This window comes from Gobio gobio, assembly GCF_949357685.1.
Source record: "Gobio gobio genome assembly, chromosome: 18".
NCBI classification, from domain to species: Eukaryota; Metazoa; Chordata; class Actinopteri; order Cypriniformes; family Gobionidae; genus Gobio; species Gobio gobio.
The window spans coordinates 27,795,927-27,813,574 of NC_137111.1; the positions used below are offsets into that span (position 1 = coordinate 27,795,927).

The following is a 17,648-nucleotide window of genomic DNA, read 5'->3' on the forward strand; positions in this document are numbered from 1 at the left end:
CTGTAAACGTGTTTTTTTCTGCTGTAAAGTTGGGCATTTAAACATGGGGCTCAATGAGATTCTGCTCCCTTCTGGAGCCTGTCCCTAGTGGCCAGTCAATGAATTGCAGTTTAAGTCACTTCCGTATTGGCTTCAAGAGAAACTGCGGAAGGTTGCCGCTTGCATAGGACGCAGGCGTAGCATAAGTTCCGGTGACGAACACGGAAGCACAGAGGATAGAGCGAAAAAAAAACTTGGTTCTCGCACGACCTAGTATATATTCACTGGAGCATCCTATGTCACTGTGTGCTGGATCGCCAGTCTCTTGTTAACGCGTGTACAACAGTTAGCGGAAGTTAGAGATTACAGTTTGTAAAGTTTTAAATATGGATATTTTTCCTACACAAATCTGCATCGCTTCGCTTCAGAAGGCCTTTATTAACCCCGGAGCAGTGTGGAGCACTTTTATGATGGACAGATGCACTTTTATGGACTTCAAAACAGAAACAGCCATTCACTGCCATTATAAAGCTTGGAAGAGCTAGGACATTTTTAATATTACTCTGATTGTATTTGTCTGAAAGAAGAATGTCACATACACCTAGGATGGCTTGAGGGTGAGTAAATCATGGGCTAATTTAAATTTTTAGGTGAACTAAACCTTTAAGCTAATATTTCACATTGTGATAGATGTTTGAGGAAAAAACATTTGGCCTTCGATCAAGGCATTTTAGGCAGGTCTGGATCATTTTATATTTCCCACAACACAGTATGGATATTTCATCCCTGTTGCTTCATACTATTCATAATTGACCATTTTATCACAAGTTCATAGACATTTGGGAATCCATATAGAGTTGTATTAGAATCTCTATGTTTTTTCTTAAATCCAGAGCAGCGACCCGAGCACAAAGTTTGCCATCGACCACCATAGTGGCGTGCTGCGGATAAAACCAGGCGAAGCTCTCGATTATGAGAAATCCCGCACACATTTCATCACTGTGGTGGCAAAGGTGAGAGGGAATGGTTTTGTTCTCCTTGTTTTACCAGTTCAAGCTTAGTTCTTCCATTTACAATCTTTATCTGCTCTACCAATCCTCATTTTATTCCTTTGGCTATTATTATTTTTTGCATCATAATGAAATATGAACTTTTGTTTTCAGGATGGAGGTGGCGTTTACAAGGGCAAGCAACAAGTGATGTCATCATCTGCCACTTTGACGATAAATGTGATTGACACTCAAGACACCCCTCCTGTGTTTGTTGGAACTCCTTACTTTGGTTATGTCTATGAGGTCTCTTCGCCTGTGAGTATCCATCGTAACACTACTACACCATGATATCTTACGAACACTCTACAGGTCCATTGTACTTCAATGTGATTTAAAGCAATTCAATTCTAATAATTATAATATATAGATAGACACAATTAAGTTTGGGGTCAGTAATATATTTTTAATGTTTTTGTCAGAAGTCTCTTATGCTCACCAAGAATGCATTATTTTGATGACAGATACAGAAAAAATTGAATATTGTGAAATATTATTATAATTCAAAAGAACTGTTTTCTATTTTAATATATTTTAAAATGTTACATAAAGTATTCTAATATGCTGATGTTGGAAAAAGTTGTGCTGTTTAAAATTTCTGTGCAAAACTTATATTATGAACAGCATTTATTTCAAATAGAAATCTTTTGTAACATTATAAAGGTCTTCACTGTCACTTTTGACCCATTTAATTCTTGTTGCTGAATAAAAGTATGAATTTCTTTAAAAATAAATAAATAATAATGCTCTATGGTAGATGCCGTCAAGACAAGATAGCGTATCCCCTATCAAATATTAAGGAAAAATTACACAACAAACTGTGTCAAGTCACATTTATTTTTACAGAGCTTTATACAATACAGATTGTTTCAATGCAGCTTTACAGTGATCAACAGAAAAATATTGATTCGATGATGCAAACAAATAGTTAAAACTCTACTTTAAACTCTAAAGTGAGTTCAGTGTTGATTCAGTTCAATTTTAAAGATCAATTATTTAATTAATTGTGCAAACTATACTGCTCCTTTTCTAAGATCTAATTACAGGGATCTTTTAACAGGGATCTGAGATATTTACAGTTTTTGCCAAAGATGGAGACATGGATAATCCAAATCCAATCATCTATTCAATAGACTCTGGTAAGTAGTATTGGTTAATATGGAAATGCTTTTATTTTGCACATTGTTTCATGGCTGGAAAGGAATTTCATTATGACGTTTCCCTTAACACATTTCCAACCAATTTATTCAGGAGCAGATGGGGTTTTTGCCATCAATAAAACCAGTGGATGTATCTCTCTGAAGGTGTACCCAGCAGACCTGAGGAGAGAAGTCTTTAATATTAAAGTCAAGGTTAAAATCTCTATTTCTATTCTATTCTATCCCAAGTTAAAAAATGTTAAGCTATCAAAGGTTTGGTTATTGGACATTGCTTCCCTCTGATCTCTGACTTGAGACGGAACTTAAGCCAATTTCAGGAATAAGCCCATTACTTTAATCTATCTCTGTCCATGCTATTTAGTTACATCTCTTTTAAATATGCTCATAAATATAACAAGAGTGTCTCGAGCCAATTAATGCAACATTTCATGTAATTAGCTGTATTTATTATAATCAGTAATTTCTTGCTTTCTCAGGCTTCAGAGGTTAGTGCAGAAGGAAAACGCTTGGACTTTGCAGTCACCACAGTGACCATTAAGGTAGTGGATTTGAACAACCATCCACCCACATTCTTTGGAGAGAATGGACCACAGAACGTGTTCGAATTAACTATGTATGAGCATCCTCCTGAGGGAGAGTTCCTGAGGGGCTTGAAAATCACAGTCAACGACTCCGACCAGGTGGGTAACATTTGTTTCAGACATTAGAAAGAAAATCTGTCTATCTGTTCTATGTTTTAAGAGAATGTAATAACAGCTGATTGAGTGTTAGAGTAGTTTTGTAGTGCAGATCAACCATTCAACCAATCGACAGGATAAGACACCATTAGTTTAATGTATTAATTCCATGTTTTTTATGAGCACTGTTCAGTCATAGTAGAACATTATTATCTGTTACATAAAAGATAGGAAAGCACCCAAACAAGCACATTGTCCCGTTCAAGCTGTTGTCATATTACGCAATAATAGTTTTAGTTATTCAGCATTTCGTCACATTGATATGCAGAATTCATCGTCTAACAATCATTGTTTGCCTCCCATTTAAAATGGCTTTAACCATATTCCATTTCTATGTATTTGATAGTTCTCTATATTAGCTCTGCATGAACGTTTTGTTTTACAAAATGTGTTTAAACTATATGCATGTTCTCAGGGATCAAATGCAAAATTCCACCTCAGACTGGTGGGCCCAGGCCGCATGCTACGAGTGGTCCCTCAAACCGTTCTGAATGAAGCCCAAGTCACCGTCCTTGTAGAGGATTCTGCTGCAATGGATTTTGAGAAATCACAATTCCTAACATTTAAGGTAAAGAGAAATTTGTGGGAACTGTTAAAGAAAAGTATATTATACAGTATGTGCTCAATCCTGGATATATGGACAAATAATGAACCAACAAATTTGTTGCATATGTTATACAGTCATGTATTTTTCAGGGAAACAGTGGATGTTCTACTTTAATTTGACTTTAAAGTGCAATAAAATAAAGAATTTCACTTGGTCTTTCTCTGAAATTGGTCCAATTTTTCAGGAACATGTTTAAAGAGCAACAATTTTAGAAAAGGTTTAAACAAAATTGAGCCAAATTATCTGAAATATCAATGTATTAACAAATATGTCCATATTACTGTAAAAGTGTAATGGACATGGCTTGTAAAAATACAATTACTTTTGTGCTAAATGCTAACTGAAATTAAATCTATCAAATGATTTTGTTAACTGCACCAGTAAGGGACACACGGATGGCCTGAGAATAACCCTACACTATTACAATCAATAATATGCTACCATTTGCAGAAATGTGTTATGCTGATTGTTTCCAGCTCCTCGCTGTAGAGATTGACACACCTGAGAGATTCAGTGCCACGGCAGACATAATCATTCATCTGCTAGACATCAATGATAACGCTCCAAAATTCACTTCTGATTTTTACATCGCCCGGATTCCAGAAAATTCACCCGGAGGATCCAATGTTGTGTCTGTGACAGTGAGTACAGAACACTCTAGACATTATAAGCACAAAAAGATTAACATGTTTGTCATCCTCTCCAGACTGTGCTCTGTTAATGGAAAAAAAGACGCATTATACGCATTATTCATCTAAATATAACATTCGAGGGGTTGGATCAGAATCCCAAATCATGCTCAGTATGTGAATGCTTGCTAAACAGTCTATTACGTGCCGTGGTAAGCTGCCAGATGGCTATCATTTTCATTCAGTTGTGTAACGCTAAAACCCCAGATTTGATTTTTAATAGACAAAAATATCATCATGATGTGGTCATATTATTATAGCATTCAGGTGGCAGAAACAACACATCTCTTTTTTGTGTCAGAATACTCAAACAAAATGGTACAGCTTTTTTGTTCAACAAAACTATTATACTGATCATGCTTATTTCAAATTGTTTTATTTTTATTTTATCATATAAATTTTAATTTTATATGAACAAACACATCCTAGGTGAATCTAAAAACAAGGGGAAATACACTACCATTCAAAAGTTAAAAGTTAAAGTTTAAATATTTTTATTCAGCAAGGATGGATTACATTTATCAAAAGTGACTAAAGACATTTATAATTTTACAATAAATAGTATTTCAAATAAACAATGTTCTTATAAGGTTTCTATTCATGTATTACAATTTCCGGAAAATTATTAAGCGGCACAACTGTATTCAACTAATAATAATAATACATGTTACCTGAGCACCAAATAAGCATATTAGAATGATTTCTGAAGGATCATGTGACACTTAAGACTGGCTTGCTGAAAATTCAGCTTTGCCAGCACAGGAATACATTAGATTTTTCAGAATTACTGTATGATAAAAAATAGACTTGGGAACAGAAGTTTAAAAAAAGAAAATGTTTTCCTGACTATGCCCCTGGGTTAATCTCCAAATCTAACCATTATGCTGGTATGATGCTAAACTCATTTCTGTCGGGATGTTTACTTGTCCCACTCTGCCCTTCATCAGTGGATAGAGAGAGATTGAACCCTACTGAGATAAACCCTCACCCTGTGTAAGCAGGTGCTCGCCATATAGGAGTTATCCTGTTTGTGGACTACAATTTGCTAAATGACCTGCTGGATTTTGACCTTAGAGGACATGCTACAACCATGAGTACAAGGGAAATAATGACGTAGCCTGATTAACAAATCCCATATCGCTCCTAATGTTTTGCCTTTTGGCTCAAAACTTAATCTGTTTTGTTACGTAGATGTTGGCATCTCAGTTATGTATGGGAACAGATGCCAGCCGATGACGTTTGCTCCTTATGCTCTCTGCAGGCCACAGATCCTGATTCTGGTCTTTGGGGTGTGGTCAAATATTCCATCTATGGCTCAGGAGCGGACCTGTGAGTACCCTACCCCCCATTTAATGTTGTTTTCCCTCCTTTTCAGTGTGTGTGTGTGTGTGTGTGTGTGTGTGTGTGTGTGTGCGTGCGTGCGTGCGTGCGTGTGTGTGTGTGGTCTTTTTAATGCCTGAGATCCTACTGACAAAATGCCAGCCAACTGGAATAAGCCACATGAAAAAACAGTTGCTTATGCAACATCATTAATGCCAAAACAGACTATTTATCGAATGGGAGAACAGGAGCTCACCTCGATTCATCACACACAGCCTACAGATACTAAAGCTCGACAATTCAATTTCCAATTACTTTTTATGTTGTTGTAAGACTTGCTTTCTAGCTGTACTCAGGACTAGCTGTACCCAAGTGGATCCGATTTTCTTTTCTTTTATTAGATGCCGAAGGCAGCGCTCAAATAGCTGAGATATTCTTGCCATCTTGGGACAGTCCTCCCGCTGTTCTCAGCTCTTAAATGAAAAAAATCTGTCTCAAGCTTCCCAAACCCAGAGACAGATTCATGATTTCTGGTAGTAACATATTTGTTATATTTTTTAGGGGTTAAAGCACATCAATATAACCCACATAGATGTGTAAATGATGGCTTGTTGGCAGAACAGGCATGGTAAATCTTTGCGATAAGCTGTTTCCTGCTGTGTGAACTCTCTCATTGGAAAGGCTGAGTGAGCGTGGGATCTATTCTGTTATGTTTCTGCCAGACAGACCACACAGCCTGTTAATAGCAGCTTATGCCTGATTTTATATACCTGACAACAACACCTCGAAATTGTCACTATTCGGTCTTTTCTATGCAGTTTCATTCATCACATTTTATGAACTGCACATTTTTGTCAAATGACAACAGTTTTTCTCGATACTAGAACTGCAAAACTCAATTTCACTGCAAACAAAGAGCTACCTGGCCCTCCATCTTAGTTAATCCACTAATGGGATTTGAGCAGTAAATAGACTGCTCTCCTTTTCATGTAACAGCCCCACTTAAAGGTGCAGTGTGTCATTTCTGCACATTAGCTGCACCAAATGGAATTAAATATTTAAAATAATAAAAAATATCCAGACAGATTTTCCGAACACTCCTCTATCTTTCAGGGTTTTGTACAAACTGGTCAAAAAGCTGTTGTGTCGGACCAGTCATACAGAGCAGTGTAAATGTAACAATTAAAATGTAATTAAAAAAAAAATTATTAATACTTTTATTCAGCAAGAATGTATTAAATTGATCAAAAGTGTCAGTAAAGACTTCTATGATTTCAGTTTTTTTTGTTTTTTTGTTATGCTATTCTTTGAATGTTTTCAATGTTTTCATCATTGATGTATAATTGAATGTTTCTTAAAGGGATAGCTCACCCAAAAAATAAATCTGTCATCATTTACTCACCCTCAACTTGTTCCAAACCTGTATGATTTTCTTTGTTCTATTGAACACAAAAGAAGATATTTTGAAAAACGTTTCTAACCAAGCAGATAGAGCAACTATTGGGGTATTTTTCCCCTACTGTGGTAGTCAATGGTTGCTCTATCTGCTTGGTTACAAACATTCTTCAAAATATCTTCTTTTGTGTTCAGCAGAACAAAGAAAATCATACAGGTTTGGAACAAGTTGAGGGTGAGTAAATGATGACACAATTTTAATTTTTGGATGAACTATCCCTTTAAGAACCAAATAAACATATCAGAATTATTTCTAAAGGATCATGTGACACTGAAGACGGTATTTATGACTGCTGAAAACTCAGCTTTGCCATCACAGATATCCTAAATTTCATAAAATAGAATTAAAATAGAATGGATGTAAGCAGTTATTAAAGTCACGAGAGACTTTTTTCAAAAACGTTCAAATAATCTTAACAACCCAGTCTTTTAAATGATAATGTATGCAGTAGACTGGACGTAAGGATACGCTGTTTTATCCTGTTGAAATCATAACAAGAAGTATACATAACAGTTTTAAAAAGGAGAGTGTGTATTCTCAAAGCTTTAAATCATGTTAACATCCCCCTGTTCAACAAGCTCCGTGTAATCCTGATTTTCCCAATAGAACTCATTTCCTGTCTTCTATTTTTTTATGAAGGTTTTTCATTCAGGCTGATTCTGGAATCATCTACACTCAGCCCTGGGCCAGTCTGGATGCCGAGGTCAAATCCAAGTATAACTTCTACGTGAAGGCCGAAGACACTGAAGGAAAATACAGCCTTGCAGAAGTCTTCGTCACCATTATAGACCTCAATGACCATTCGCCAGCGTTTAGTGAAAACTCTCTAGAGAAAACCATGGTGATTGGTGCACCAGTGAAAATAGAGGTTAGCAGCTATTTTAAAGACTCTTTGAAATGTTGTTCTTCTAATAGAGCACTTGTGTAATTGGCAGTTGACTGTGTTTGATGATTGTAGGCGACTGATGAAGATGCAGAAGAGCCAAACAATGTCATTGAATACTCCATTATGAAAGCCGACCCAGACAACATATTTGACATTGATGCGGACACAGGAGAAATAAAGCTGAAGCCGTACATCAAGTCCATGGACATAGTCCAGAATATCACCAATCAGAAGGACTGTACCTGGTCTGTGGTTGTTCAGGCCAAAGACAGAGGTTCACCATCCTTCAGCACCACCACAGTGATAAAGATTGACATCACAGAAGCGGTAAGTGGTTCTTTATTAGTGACTTTTTTTACTGAGAATCCTATTCATATATAAACCCAGCAAGCAATAGAAAAGTAATTTCAGTTAACTAGAGTCCAGCTATGAGTAACCTACTTCTAGGCTGGAAGTGGGTTACTCATATAAGTTCTTACTAAAATAATCTTGAATTTGGTTATGTTGTTTTTGCTAAAATAGCTTGCGACTGCGAGATGTATGATATTCCATCATGTAAGCAAAGTCAACAGCGATTACGAGGTGTTTGGTCTAATTTCTTTTGACATGTTCATGTTCTAGATGACTAGTCTATTCTTGGGCTATGGTTAGACGTCTATTACATTTTCACTGACAGCGCAAATGTTGCCATGTTTCAGCCTAGACGTCAGGGCTGTGTTTGGACAGCTATTAGACATCTTCTTAACGCAAAATTGCTTGCTGGGAAGTGAAAGCAAGATTTTTAGTATTAACATTCAAAACAACTCTTTGATTCTCATTTATGTCACGTTATTGCTCATGTAAGCCAGAATTTATAAAAAAATCTCTTCAATGCATGCTAGAAAAATACTTCATCTGCACTCTCGCCATTTTATCTGTAGTGTGAAAAAACCTCATGCCAAACCTAGTATAAGTTTTTGTTATTGTGTGCTTTACAGATCAAATCCAGAATGATTTCTTACTTCTTGAGTCTGAGAACTCGGCCCTGGACTGTTTTCAGCATTTGTTTGAGCATTGTAGTCCTCGCCATCTGTCTGACCGTTTTCATATCCACCATAATTTTCTGGAAATCTGTGAAAAAGTCCCGGGTCCAGCCAAGGGGCCAGATCAGAAAGATTATTAGGAGGCCCTGACCATGAGATACTTTGACACCGACACCTATACTTTTTTTTTTTTTTTTTTTTTTTTTTTTTTGCTTCAATGATTTTATTGTTGTTTAAAGGCAAGTCAAATGTCTGTAAAAGAGTACACGAGCACAGTTAAAATACATATTTTTCAAAATAAAAATAAAAATTCTATGCTTATCTGGCCCCAAACAATCGCCCGTTTCTCCATCGCCCAGTAGATGTTTTTGAGATTATGACAATGAGGCTGCATGGTCTTAATTCTGGGTGCCCCATTCAACCCTTCTGATCTTGTCTTACTGTGCAACCAGACTCTGTTGTAACATTCAAATTCGAATTTTCAAATTAATTTAAATAAACACCAAATCAATTGCTTTCAATCTGTTCTCAGCTGTCAAGATGCCATGCAGTCACACTGTATTTATTCGGAGTAGTATAATACCATATACTATAGTACTATTTCACGCAAGAATGCTTTGTTGACTGCCACTGGCCTCTCTGGGAATTGTTTATATGCCTCGCTTTTACCATGTGTCTCTGGCCAAAAACAGAGAAGCCTACAGTATATCATCTTTGAGTCCTATGGACTTGATTTCTTTTTGTGCTCTTTTACAGACTCAACTCAGGGGACCTTTGACGTCCTTTTTAATGAAAAGCAGGGAAAATCCCATGCATGTCCTAGGCTTGATCAGTGGTGTCATTTTGATCATGGTTTTTGTGACAGTCTTGATCTCTACTATTATATACGTGAGAAACGTCAAGTCCAACAAGATCCTGCCCTCCCGTCGCATCATACGCAGGAGGCGCAAACCCCGGAGACAAGACGACTTCCAGCAACCGTTCAGAGAGGAACGGGAGATCCCTACAGCAGACAATCTCAACTGTAACAATAACATCAAAGTGTGTTCTTCTCATCATCGAGCACCTCCTGCGCCTCCTAACGCCCCCATGATGCCCCCGCCTTTGCCAAGTCACTATAGATACAGTGACCGCGAGTGGACGGTACCTACAGTATCTGCCTCGGTGGCCTCCAAGACAAAGAGGAGATCCCATAGGGGTAAAGACAATCCTGTCAACACGGCACTGGTTTCTGAGCTCAAACTTAGACTGGAGCAGAAAAACATGGCAAACCGATACTGATTATGGTGTAGAAATACGTGTTCAATACAGAGAAGATATGTCCCTCTGCTAATTCGCTGTCCTGTTTCTTCTGACAAAGAAGATTTCAGGCAAGTTTTGAGCAAGGACACGATCTCAGCAGGACACGATCTCAGCAGGACAACTCTGCTACATACCGAATGCATGCAGAGTTCAGCTGGGATTGCAGGTTGAACCGTGGAAATGTGGGAAAGTGTCACTTGCCAAGACTAACACCCTGCTAATCAGCATGCTATGACACTGTGTACTGCCCTCTTCTGGATGGGAAAGAATTGGTTCACATTTACTTTATGCTTCTCTGACATTTCTCCATCTGTGGATACTTTTCATCCAGCAATTAAACATTTGAACTGTGGATAACTGGCACAAAAATTAAATATGTCTGTGATGTGAACAATAGTTTTTTTTCCCTTTTATTTTTAAAACAGTATTATTGTCTAATACAATATCTTTTGAACATTTACAAATCCAAATTCTATACATTAATTTGCTGGTTTATTTGATAAATGCATTTGACTGATAAACCACAAACAAATCCAATGTTATACAATTATTTTCCTATCCCTCAGTGAGGAAAACCAGTTACATTATCATGTTGTGCAATGTTTCATCACTTTAATGTACATTGTCAGGCCTCACACAGTTCAGTATTAAATGTAAAATAATCTCTGATCTCTGTTTATATTCAACCTTTTGTAAATAAATGGATATTTCATTTAAATGTGTGGTGTTTCATTTGGAGACATTTTAAACATAGCTTGTATTTTCGAAGTGGTCCTGTGATATGAAACTGCTGGATGTTATCTTATAGCCTTGTGTTTGTTGTTTTTTTCTTGTATGTAATATAGGATTTGAGAAAATATTATTTCCTTTAATGCCACATTTCATCATATGGGCTGATGTTGGAGTTGGTGACCTAAATCTTTTTTCTGTTTATTTAAAATACAGATTTTTAAAACCCAGCTTTATTTTTCAAATACACATGTTATTTTATGAGTAAAGTGACACCGACAGTTAACTCAAATATTTCAGAAACTAACCACGTGCATCAGTGGTTTGGTTATTTTTAGCACGTGCATGTTCTTTTGGGGCTTAACATCAAGTTCAGATTTGGTGATCACATTAAGATTTATAAGATGAATTATGCGTTTGGCTTTTCTAAATCTATAAACACAGTGTTTATACATTCAAAGACACAAACGCACTGTAGGTGAATGCTTTTCAACATTGGTCAGTTTTATCACACTCTCTCTTTTATGAGACAAAAGTACTCTGATGAGGAAAGTCTGTTTTCAGATAGCACAAGCAGCACTGGGAGTAAAAGCACAAATGACATGGAATTATAGTTGCCTGTAGAAAGCAAGTAGGATTACTGGGTTTTTTAGAGAGGATTACAAACTTGCAAAGTGCGCTGATGGACAAGGATAAAAGAAAAACAGAACATTCTAACCAAGATGCGTATATTTTATTTGGAACTTGACTAGTTTATTTTGGAGCACTGGGCTGGCTAAGGTCACAGAGCTTTGGACATAAAGTCAGAACACTCAAAGTTTAGCACTGACATAAATAGCAGAGAGCTGTAGAAATCGCTTTAAGCACTTTTTTTTTGTTCCCAGCTGCATTTCCATTAGAACCGTTTACAAAAAGTTCCACAAACATATTTCTCAGCATGGGTATACCATACCGTACATGGAGCTCTGCACTGCACTGCACTTTAGTGACGTGGCGAGTCTGGCGACTCATGGTTGGTCATGTACGTTTTAATCCTGGTTTAGCAGCACCACAATGGAAAAAGAAAAAAAAGCGTAACTGTCAACGAGCTGGGATTAGTGCAGAACAGCACGATTCAGCAGTGGTAACTGATGGAATTATTTCTTATTCCAGGCATCTTTACAGATGATTTTGACTGCCTTGAATTGCACAGTCCATGTGTGATCTACATTTTTATACATATTTCAGTCAACTACAGAAATATGGTATAAGTTCAGTAACACATTTTCATTTATATACTTACTTACAAATATTGCACCTAAAAGGGGGCAAAATATAATACTTTAGGAGCAAAACCAAAACAATCTTCATAACATTTATTCCCCAAGCAACTTGTTCAATAGTTCAGCATTCAGATTAAATTCAATTTCTTGCAGCCTTGTGTCAGTCTGTTTATTTTTCATTGTACGTAGCATTTTCATTGTTTGTCAAAGGGCTTGCTGAATGACGCTCATGTCCATTTTAAAAGATAAGCATTCTGTCTGCTGTTGGATTCACATGATGTGAAACAGGCATCAAAAATCCTAATCTGCTTTTATACCCCTATGTTCGTACCATGTGCATTAAAATAAATCTGTCACTTAAAACATGCCAACGAATTTAACAAATATTTTTAAACAAATTTAAAAATAGAAATACCATCCCCAAAAATATGAACAATTTTATGCACAGTTATTATGAATAGGCCTATATTCTATACTTTGAGCATCACTAGTTGCTTCTATAAAGTGCATTGAGGTGAAAAAGGTCTGTTCCATTGTGAATATACACCGATCAGGCATAACATTATGACCTAATATTGTGTTGGTCCCCCTTTTGCTGCCAAACCAGCCCTGACCCGTCGAGGCATGGACTCCACTAGACCCCTCAAGGTGTGTTGTGGTATATGGCACCAAGATGTTAGCAGCAGATCCTTTAAGTCCTGTAAGTTGTGAGGTGGGGCCTCCATGGATCGGACTTGTTTGTTCAGCACATCTCACAGAAGCTCAATTGGATTGAGATCTGGGGAATTTGGAGGCCAAGTCAACACCTCAAACTCATTGTTGTGTTCCCCAGGTAAGCGGCACACACGCACCTGGCCATCCACGTGATGTAAAAGAAAATGTGATTCATCAGACCAGGCGACCTTCTTCCATTGCTCCATGGTCCAGTTCTGATGCTTACATGCCCACTGTTGGCACATTCGGCGGTGGACAAGGGGTCAGCATGGGCACCCTGACTGGTTCACGATGCACTGTGTATTCTGACACCTTTCTATCAAAACCAGCATTAACTTCATGAACAATTTGAGCTACAGTAGCTCATCTGTTTGATCGGACCACACGGGCCAGCCTTCGCTCCCCACGTGCATCAATGAGCCTTGGCCGCCCATGACCACTGTTCCTTCCTTGGACCACTTTTGATAGATACTGACCTCTGCAGACCGGGAACACCCCACAAGAGCTGCAGTTTTGGAGAAGTTCTGAACCAGTTGTCTAGCCATCACAATTTGTCCCTTGTCAAACTCGCTAAAATCCTTACGCTTGCCCATTTTTCCTGCTTCTAACACATAAACTTTGAGGACAAAATGTTCACTTGCTGCCTAATATATCCCACCCACTAACAGGTGCCGTGATGAAGAGATAATCAGTTTTATTCACTTCATCTATAATGTTGCTTCATAATGTTATGCCTGATCGGTGTAATTGTACTCTAAAAAATAAAGATTCCAAAAGTTTTTTTTTTTTGCTGCAGCAGCAGCAGCAGCAGCAGCAATGCCATAGAACCATCATTTTTGGTTCAGTGAACAGGTCTTAAAGGAACATTTTTAGAATTCAAAGAAAATCCTTTTAAAGGTTCTTCATGGAACCATAGATGCCAATAAAGAACCTTTATTTTTGTATTAGTGTATCCACCTTATTTTTAACGTAAGAGCTTGCTCTGCTGTTTGTAACTTGAAAGTACAAGGCTTCCAGTGTCAGACACTTCCAGTTATTTTACCTGTACAAAAGCTACTTTATATTACAAACTAGTATTTGTCATTTTTAATGTATTATCCTAATCATAAACACTGGTATGCAGCACAAAAAGTTACCGTTTACTGGCTAAAGAACCGGAAGTGTCGCATGTTCAAAGAAAATAGCTTACTTATGCGGTGCAAAATAAGGTGGATAGAAGTGTGACATTTAATGGCTTCCTTTTGTTTTTGCCAGTTTGTCTGGAAAATCCTGTCCAGCAGCAGCTGATCCCTGAATTCATGATCAATGGAGACTCTCTTCTGAAGATAGTGGAATCCATAATAAGAATATTAACTTTACTCAGATCGACCACTCAAGCTGGATGAATGTCACAATGTAATTACAATGCAGGCTTCCCTGCTCCTTTCATGGGTATAAATCAGTCTATGGATGTCTTTCAGTGTGTATAATGTCAGTAAAGCTCAGCTGTTGGTCTTCGATCATTCTTTATCTTCTGTATCTTTTCAGCAGACCTTCGTCGGGCCTTCTTCTCGTTGCTGGACTCCTTGCAGAGGCCCTCATCACTGGCAGCTTGGAGACTGTCAAACGTGCCCTGCCTCTCGTCGGACGTGTGCGAGCCCTCCGTATGTCTCCTGTTTCTCCACATCTCTGTGCAACGCTCAAAGCAGTTGAACTTGGCATCGGTGGTGCAGGCATACATTCCAGCAGGCACAGCGAGCACCATGGCAAGTACAATGACGATAATATGAATGAGCTTTTCTCTCTGTTCCATTTCATTGAAATCACTGCCTGTCACGAACACGATGCATTGGTCGTTCCGAGGAGCCTGGTTCTTTAGAGTAACACAGATTTCATACTTAGTGACTGGTTGCAGGTCTGTGACAGAATATGTGTTAATACCTGGTCCAATGTATATCTGCTCTTTCTTAAGTGTTTCATAGCGGCCAAAATGAATGGTGAACCAGGTTTCTGCGGGATGGTCTGTCACAGCGCGCCACTCAATTGTAATGCCATACACTGTTTGCTTGGCAATACGGATATCGATGTATACATTTTCCTCAGCGATGGCAAAAGGGAGGTCTGAGGAATGAGACAGTGAGCCTTCCGGAGAGTTTACGTCTAGTAAAATACTGATGGAGGAATTGCCGATGAAATTGTTGGCAAAGCAGGTGTAGAGTCCTCTGTCGGCCAGATGGAGTGAAGGAATGATCAGCTGAGACCTGATAGTGTCTTCATCCACACGGCTCTGAATCTCTAGAAAAAAAATAATAATAATAAAGTATGTGAAATTTAGGACAACATAGGGTATGACCAAAAGTTTTTTTTGTGTGTGTGTGTGTGTATTTTTACAGTATAATATTAATAATCATTGTTGTTATTATTAATATGAATTCATCATTTATAAATTTTTTTTTAATAAACAACAATTATAGTAATTATAATTTATGTTGTAAATTATAATAATTTAGTCATTTGACAATGTCAAACTATATTTTCCATAATTTGTAATGCATAATTTGTGATTTTTAGAAGCTTGACCAGTATGTATCAAAATTGCATAATATGAAAATATATAAAGTAGTTTGGATTTTTGACAATTGTCCAACACTTACACTCCTTTTTAATGTATAATTATATATTTTGTTATATTATAGGCCTATATAAAAAATAAAAAAATCTTTACAAACACTTTTTCCATACACTCTTTTGAGTGTAGATTTACTGGAGAATTAAAATATTCGGCCCCACTTTATATTAGGTGGCCTTAACTACTATGTACTTAAATAAAAAAATAAGTACTATGTACTTACTGTGTTCAAATTGTATTGTAAAACACCTTTGCTGATATTGAGGTGGGATACAGGTAAAGTTAGGGACAGGTGTGGTGGTATGGGTAAGTTTAAGGGTAGGGTTTGGTGTAAGGGAAGTGTCAACAGTGTAATTACAAATGTAACTACAGAAATTAATTACAGGTTTAATTACATGTGGGTATTTTTAAAAATGTAAGTACAATGTAAAAACATGTATGTATACAATAAGTGCAATGTATCAAATTATTAATTAAAATGTTAGTACATAAGGCCACCTAATATAAAGTGGGTCCAAATATTCTTATTTTATATAAAAAATGCATGTAATTTTGTAACATACAAAAGATGATGTTACTGCATATCATTTGCAAAGGTGTAATAATATGTGTGCACAGTAGCCTAGTCGAGGGTTAAGTACCTCATTTTTAAAGAAAGATCTATTTAAGTAAAGATAAACGTATGTAAACATGTTTTACGAGGATATCTCTTACCACGAAATCCTCTTAGTATCTTAAGACCATATGTCCACCGAATGGCAGGTTCAGGTCTGGCCGTGGCAAAGCATGTTAGCGTGATGTTCCCACCCAGAGGCACGGTGATGTTGTTGACCGGGGAGCTGACCACTGGCTTCACACACGTCTTTAAATCGACCTCATGGAAAAATTTCCCCGCCTTGAATTCTGGGCCAGAGCATGGCAAATATGAGTTCATTAAAATGAACGGCGGACTCAACGATTTGATAAACTCAATGAAGCCTCCCAGGCGACAGTCGCACAGCCACGGGTTGTCGTGAAGCGCCAGAACAACGTTGGACGCTGGTTTTTCATGCTTGTTCTCTGCGTGGTAGAGAGGCCAGTTCAGAAAGACGTCTTTTGAAATGACCGAGAGGTGATTAGAGGACAGATCTAAATAGGTGAGACCTGGTAAAAACTTTAGCGCGTATTCAGGGAGGGCGTCGATGCGGTTGTGCTTCAGATCCAGAATCTTGAGGTGGGGCGTTTCCTCAAACGCTGTCCAGGGTACTGAACGCAGTTTGTTACCCTGCAACCGGAGCTCCGTCAAGTTACCTAAACCTTCCAGACTTTTTATATCAATGATGGCGATGTCATTGAAATTCAGCCAGAGATGCTTTAGAAACTTAACATGGGAAAACGCCGCCTTTGGTAGTTCACTTAGCTGTGATTTCTCTATTCGGATTTTAGTCAAATCTTCCGGTATATCCTCAGGAACCCTGGTTAATGCAATTCCCATGCATGTGAGTGACCTAAAGAAAAACGTTCAATAATTTTAATTGGACGTTGATGAACATCTTGGCAACTGACTACTAATCTTAGATATAGTAAAAATGTGCAAAATATTGACATCAAGCTAGCAGCAATATTCTCCCTTCCTCATTTTATACCAGCTTTTTTTTTTTTTTTGAGAAAGTTGCATTCCAAAATGGTTGGTGTGCTGGTAATGACAGTACTATCAGGGACAGCAATTCTTTGTTATGAAGAAATACACATATACATTAAATATCAAATAAAATATGTTGAATTTTACAGAATAGCTCCTCTAATCACCCATATATTCATATTTCCAGACTAGCTCTCACAGTGTGCTATCCCTATCCTCAACATAACAACAATCATCTTTGCTCGATGACTCTGCTGAAACACTTTTTGCAATGAAAGGAACTGAAACTAACCTCCCATAATGGTCAGTCCCACAGGAGCACCCTGGATAACATTCTGAGCTGATATGACTTAATAAAAGAAGGAAAACAATGAAACGAAATATAGCTGAGGCATCCATGGTCACCTACAAACGTTACATCCACTCAATGTCTGTGCACGACATGACTGCAGGACAGTTGAGTAAAGCCTATTATCAGTAATCCTTGACTCACCCCATGAGAGACTG

General features: G+C 37.6%; 2 protein-coding genes across 7 annotated transcripts in view; one reads left to right on the forward strand and one right to left on the reverse strand.

Moving 5' to 3' along the window:
* The window catches only part of cdhr1a (cadherin-related family member 1a), a 142,140-nt gene extending 131,217 nt beyond the window's left edge, over positions 1 to 10,923 (forward strand). For 3 of the 5 annotated variants that reach the window (XM_079843379.1, XM_079843380.1, XM_079843378.1), the window contains 11 exons: positions 873 to 992; positions 1,143 to 1,286; positions 2,089 to 2,167; positions 2,280 to 2,380; positions 2,665 to 2,868; positions 3,341 to 3,493; positions 4,009 to 4,173; positions 5,483 to 5,550; positions 7,637 to 7,865; positions 7,956 to 8,210; positions 9,662 to 10,923. In XM_079843379.1, coding sequence (XP_079699505.1) covers positions 873 to 992; positions 1,143 to 1,286; positions 2,089 to 2,167; positions 2,280 to 2,380; positions 2,665 to 2,868; positions 3,341 to 3,493; positions 4,009 to 4,173; positions 5,483 to 5,550; positions 7,637 to 7,865; positions 7,956 to 8,210; positions 9,662 to 10,186 — 2,043 coding nt within the window. In that variant the 3' untranslated portion in view covers positions 10,187 to 10,923. Of the gene's footprint in view, positions 1 to 872; positions 993 to 1,142; positions 1,287 to 2,088; positions 2,168 to 2,279; positions 2,381 to 2,664; positions 2,869 to 3,340; positions 3,494 to 4,008; positions 4,174 to 5,482; positions 5,551 to 7,636; positions 7,866 to 7,955; positions 8,211 to 8,860 lie in introns of all 5 variants that reach the window. The other 2 variants (XM_079843382.1, XM_079843381.1) reach the window with 2 other exon arrangements.
* A 493-nt stretch (positions 10,924 to 11,416) lies between these two features.
* Positions 11,417 to 17,604, reverse strand: lrit2 (leucine-rich repeat, immunoglobulin-like and transmembrane domains 2). Of its 2 annotated transcripts, XR_013818479.1 has the most exons (4): positions 17,434 to 17,591; positions 16,235 to 17,007; positions 13,778 to 15,186; positions 11,653 to 13,702 (listed from the first exon to the last, which is right to left on the reverse strand). XR_013818479.1 is itself a non-coding variant. In XM_079843383.1 (3 exons), exons 1-3 carry the CDS (start codon positions 17,538 to 17,540, stop codon positions 14,384 to 14,386), a joined length of 1,683 nt encoding a protein of 560 aa, XP_079699509.1. In that variant the 5' UTR covers positions 17,541 to 17,604; the 3' UTR covers positions 11,417 to 14,383. The 2 variants fall into 2 exon arrangements, 1 of the variants encoding a protein (XP_079699509.1); XM_079843383.1 differs by having other exon boundaries at positions 11,417 to 15,186; positions 17,434 to 17,604.
* Positions 17,605 to 17,648: the final 44 nt, after the last annotated feature.

What these genes read in the sequence shown, in the direction of transcription:
- lrit2 (XM_079843383.1), bottom strand. Translation starts at nt 17,540, where the DNA reads ATGGATGCCTCAGCTATATTTCGTTTCATTGTTTTCCTTCTTTTATTA. An exon ending in GGGACTGACCATTATGGGAG is followed by an intron (nt 17,008 to 17,433) that starts GTTAGTTTCAGT and finishes GTTTTTCTTTAG; the next exon opens with GTCACTCACATGCATGGGAA. An exon ending in GATACTAAGAGGATTTCGTG is followed by an intron (nt 15,187 to 16,234) that starts GTAAGAGATATC and finishes TTTTTTTTCTAG; the next exon opens with AGATTCAGAGCCGTGTGGAT.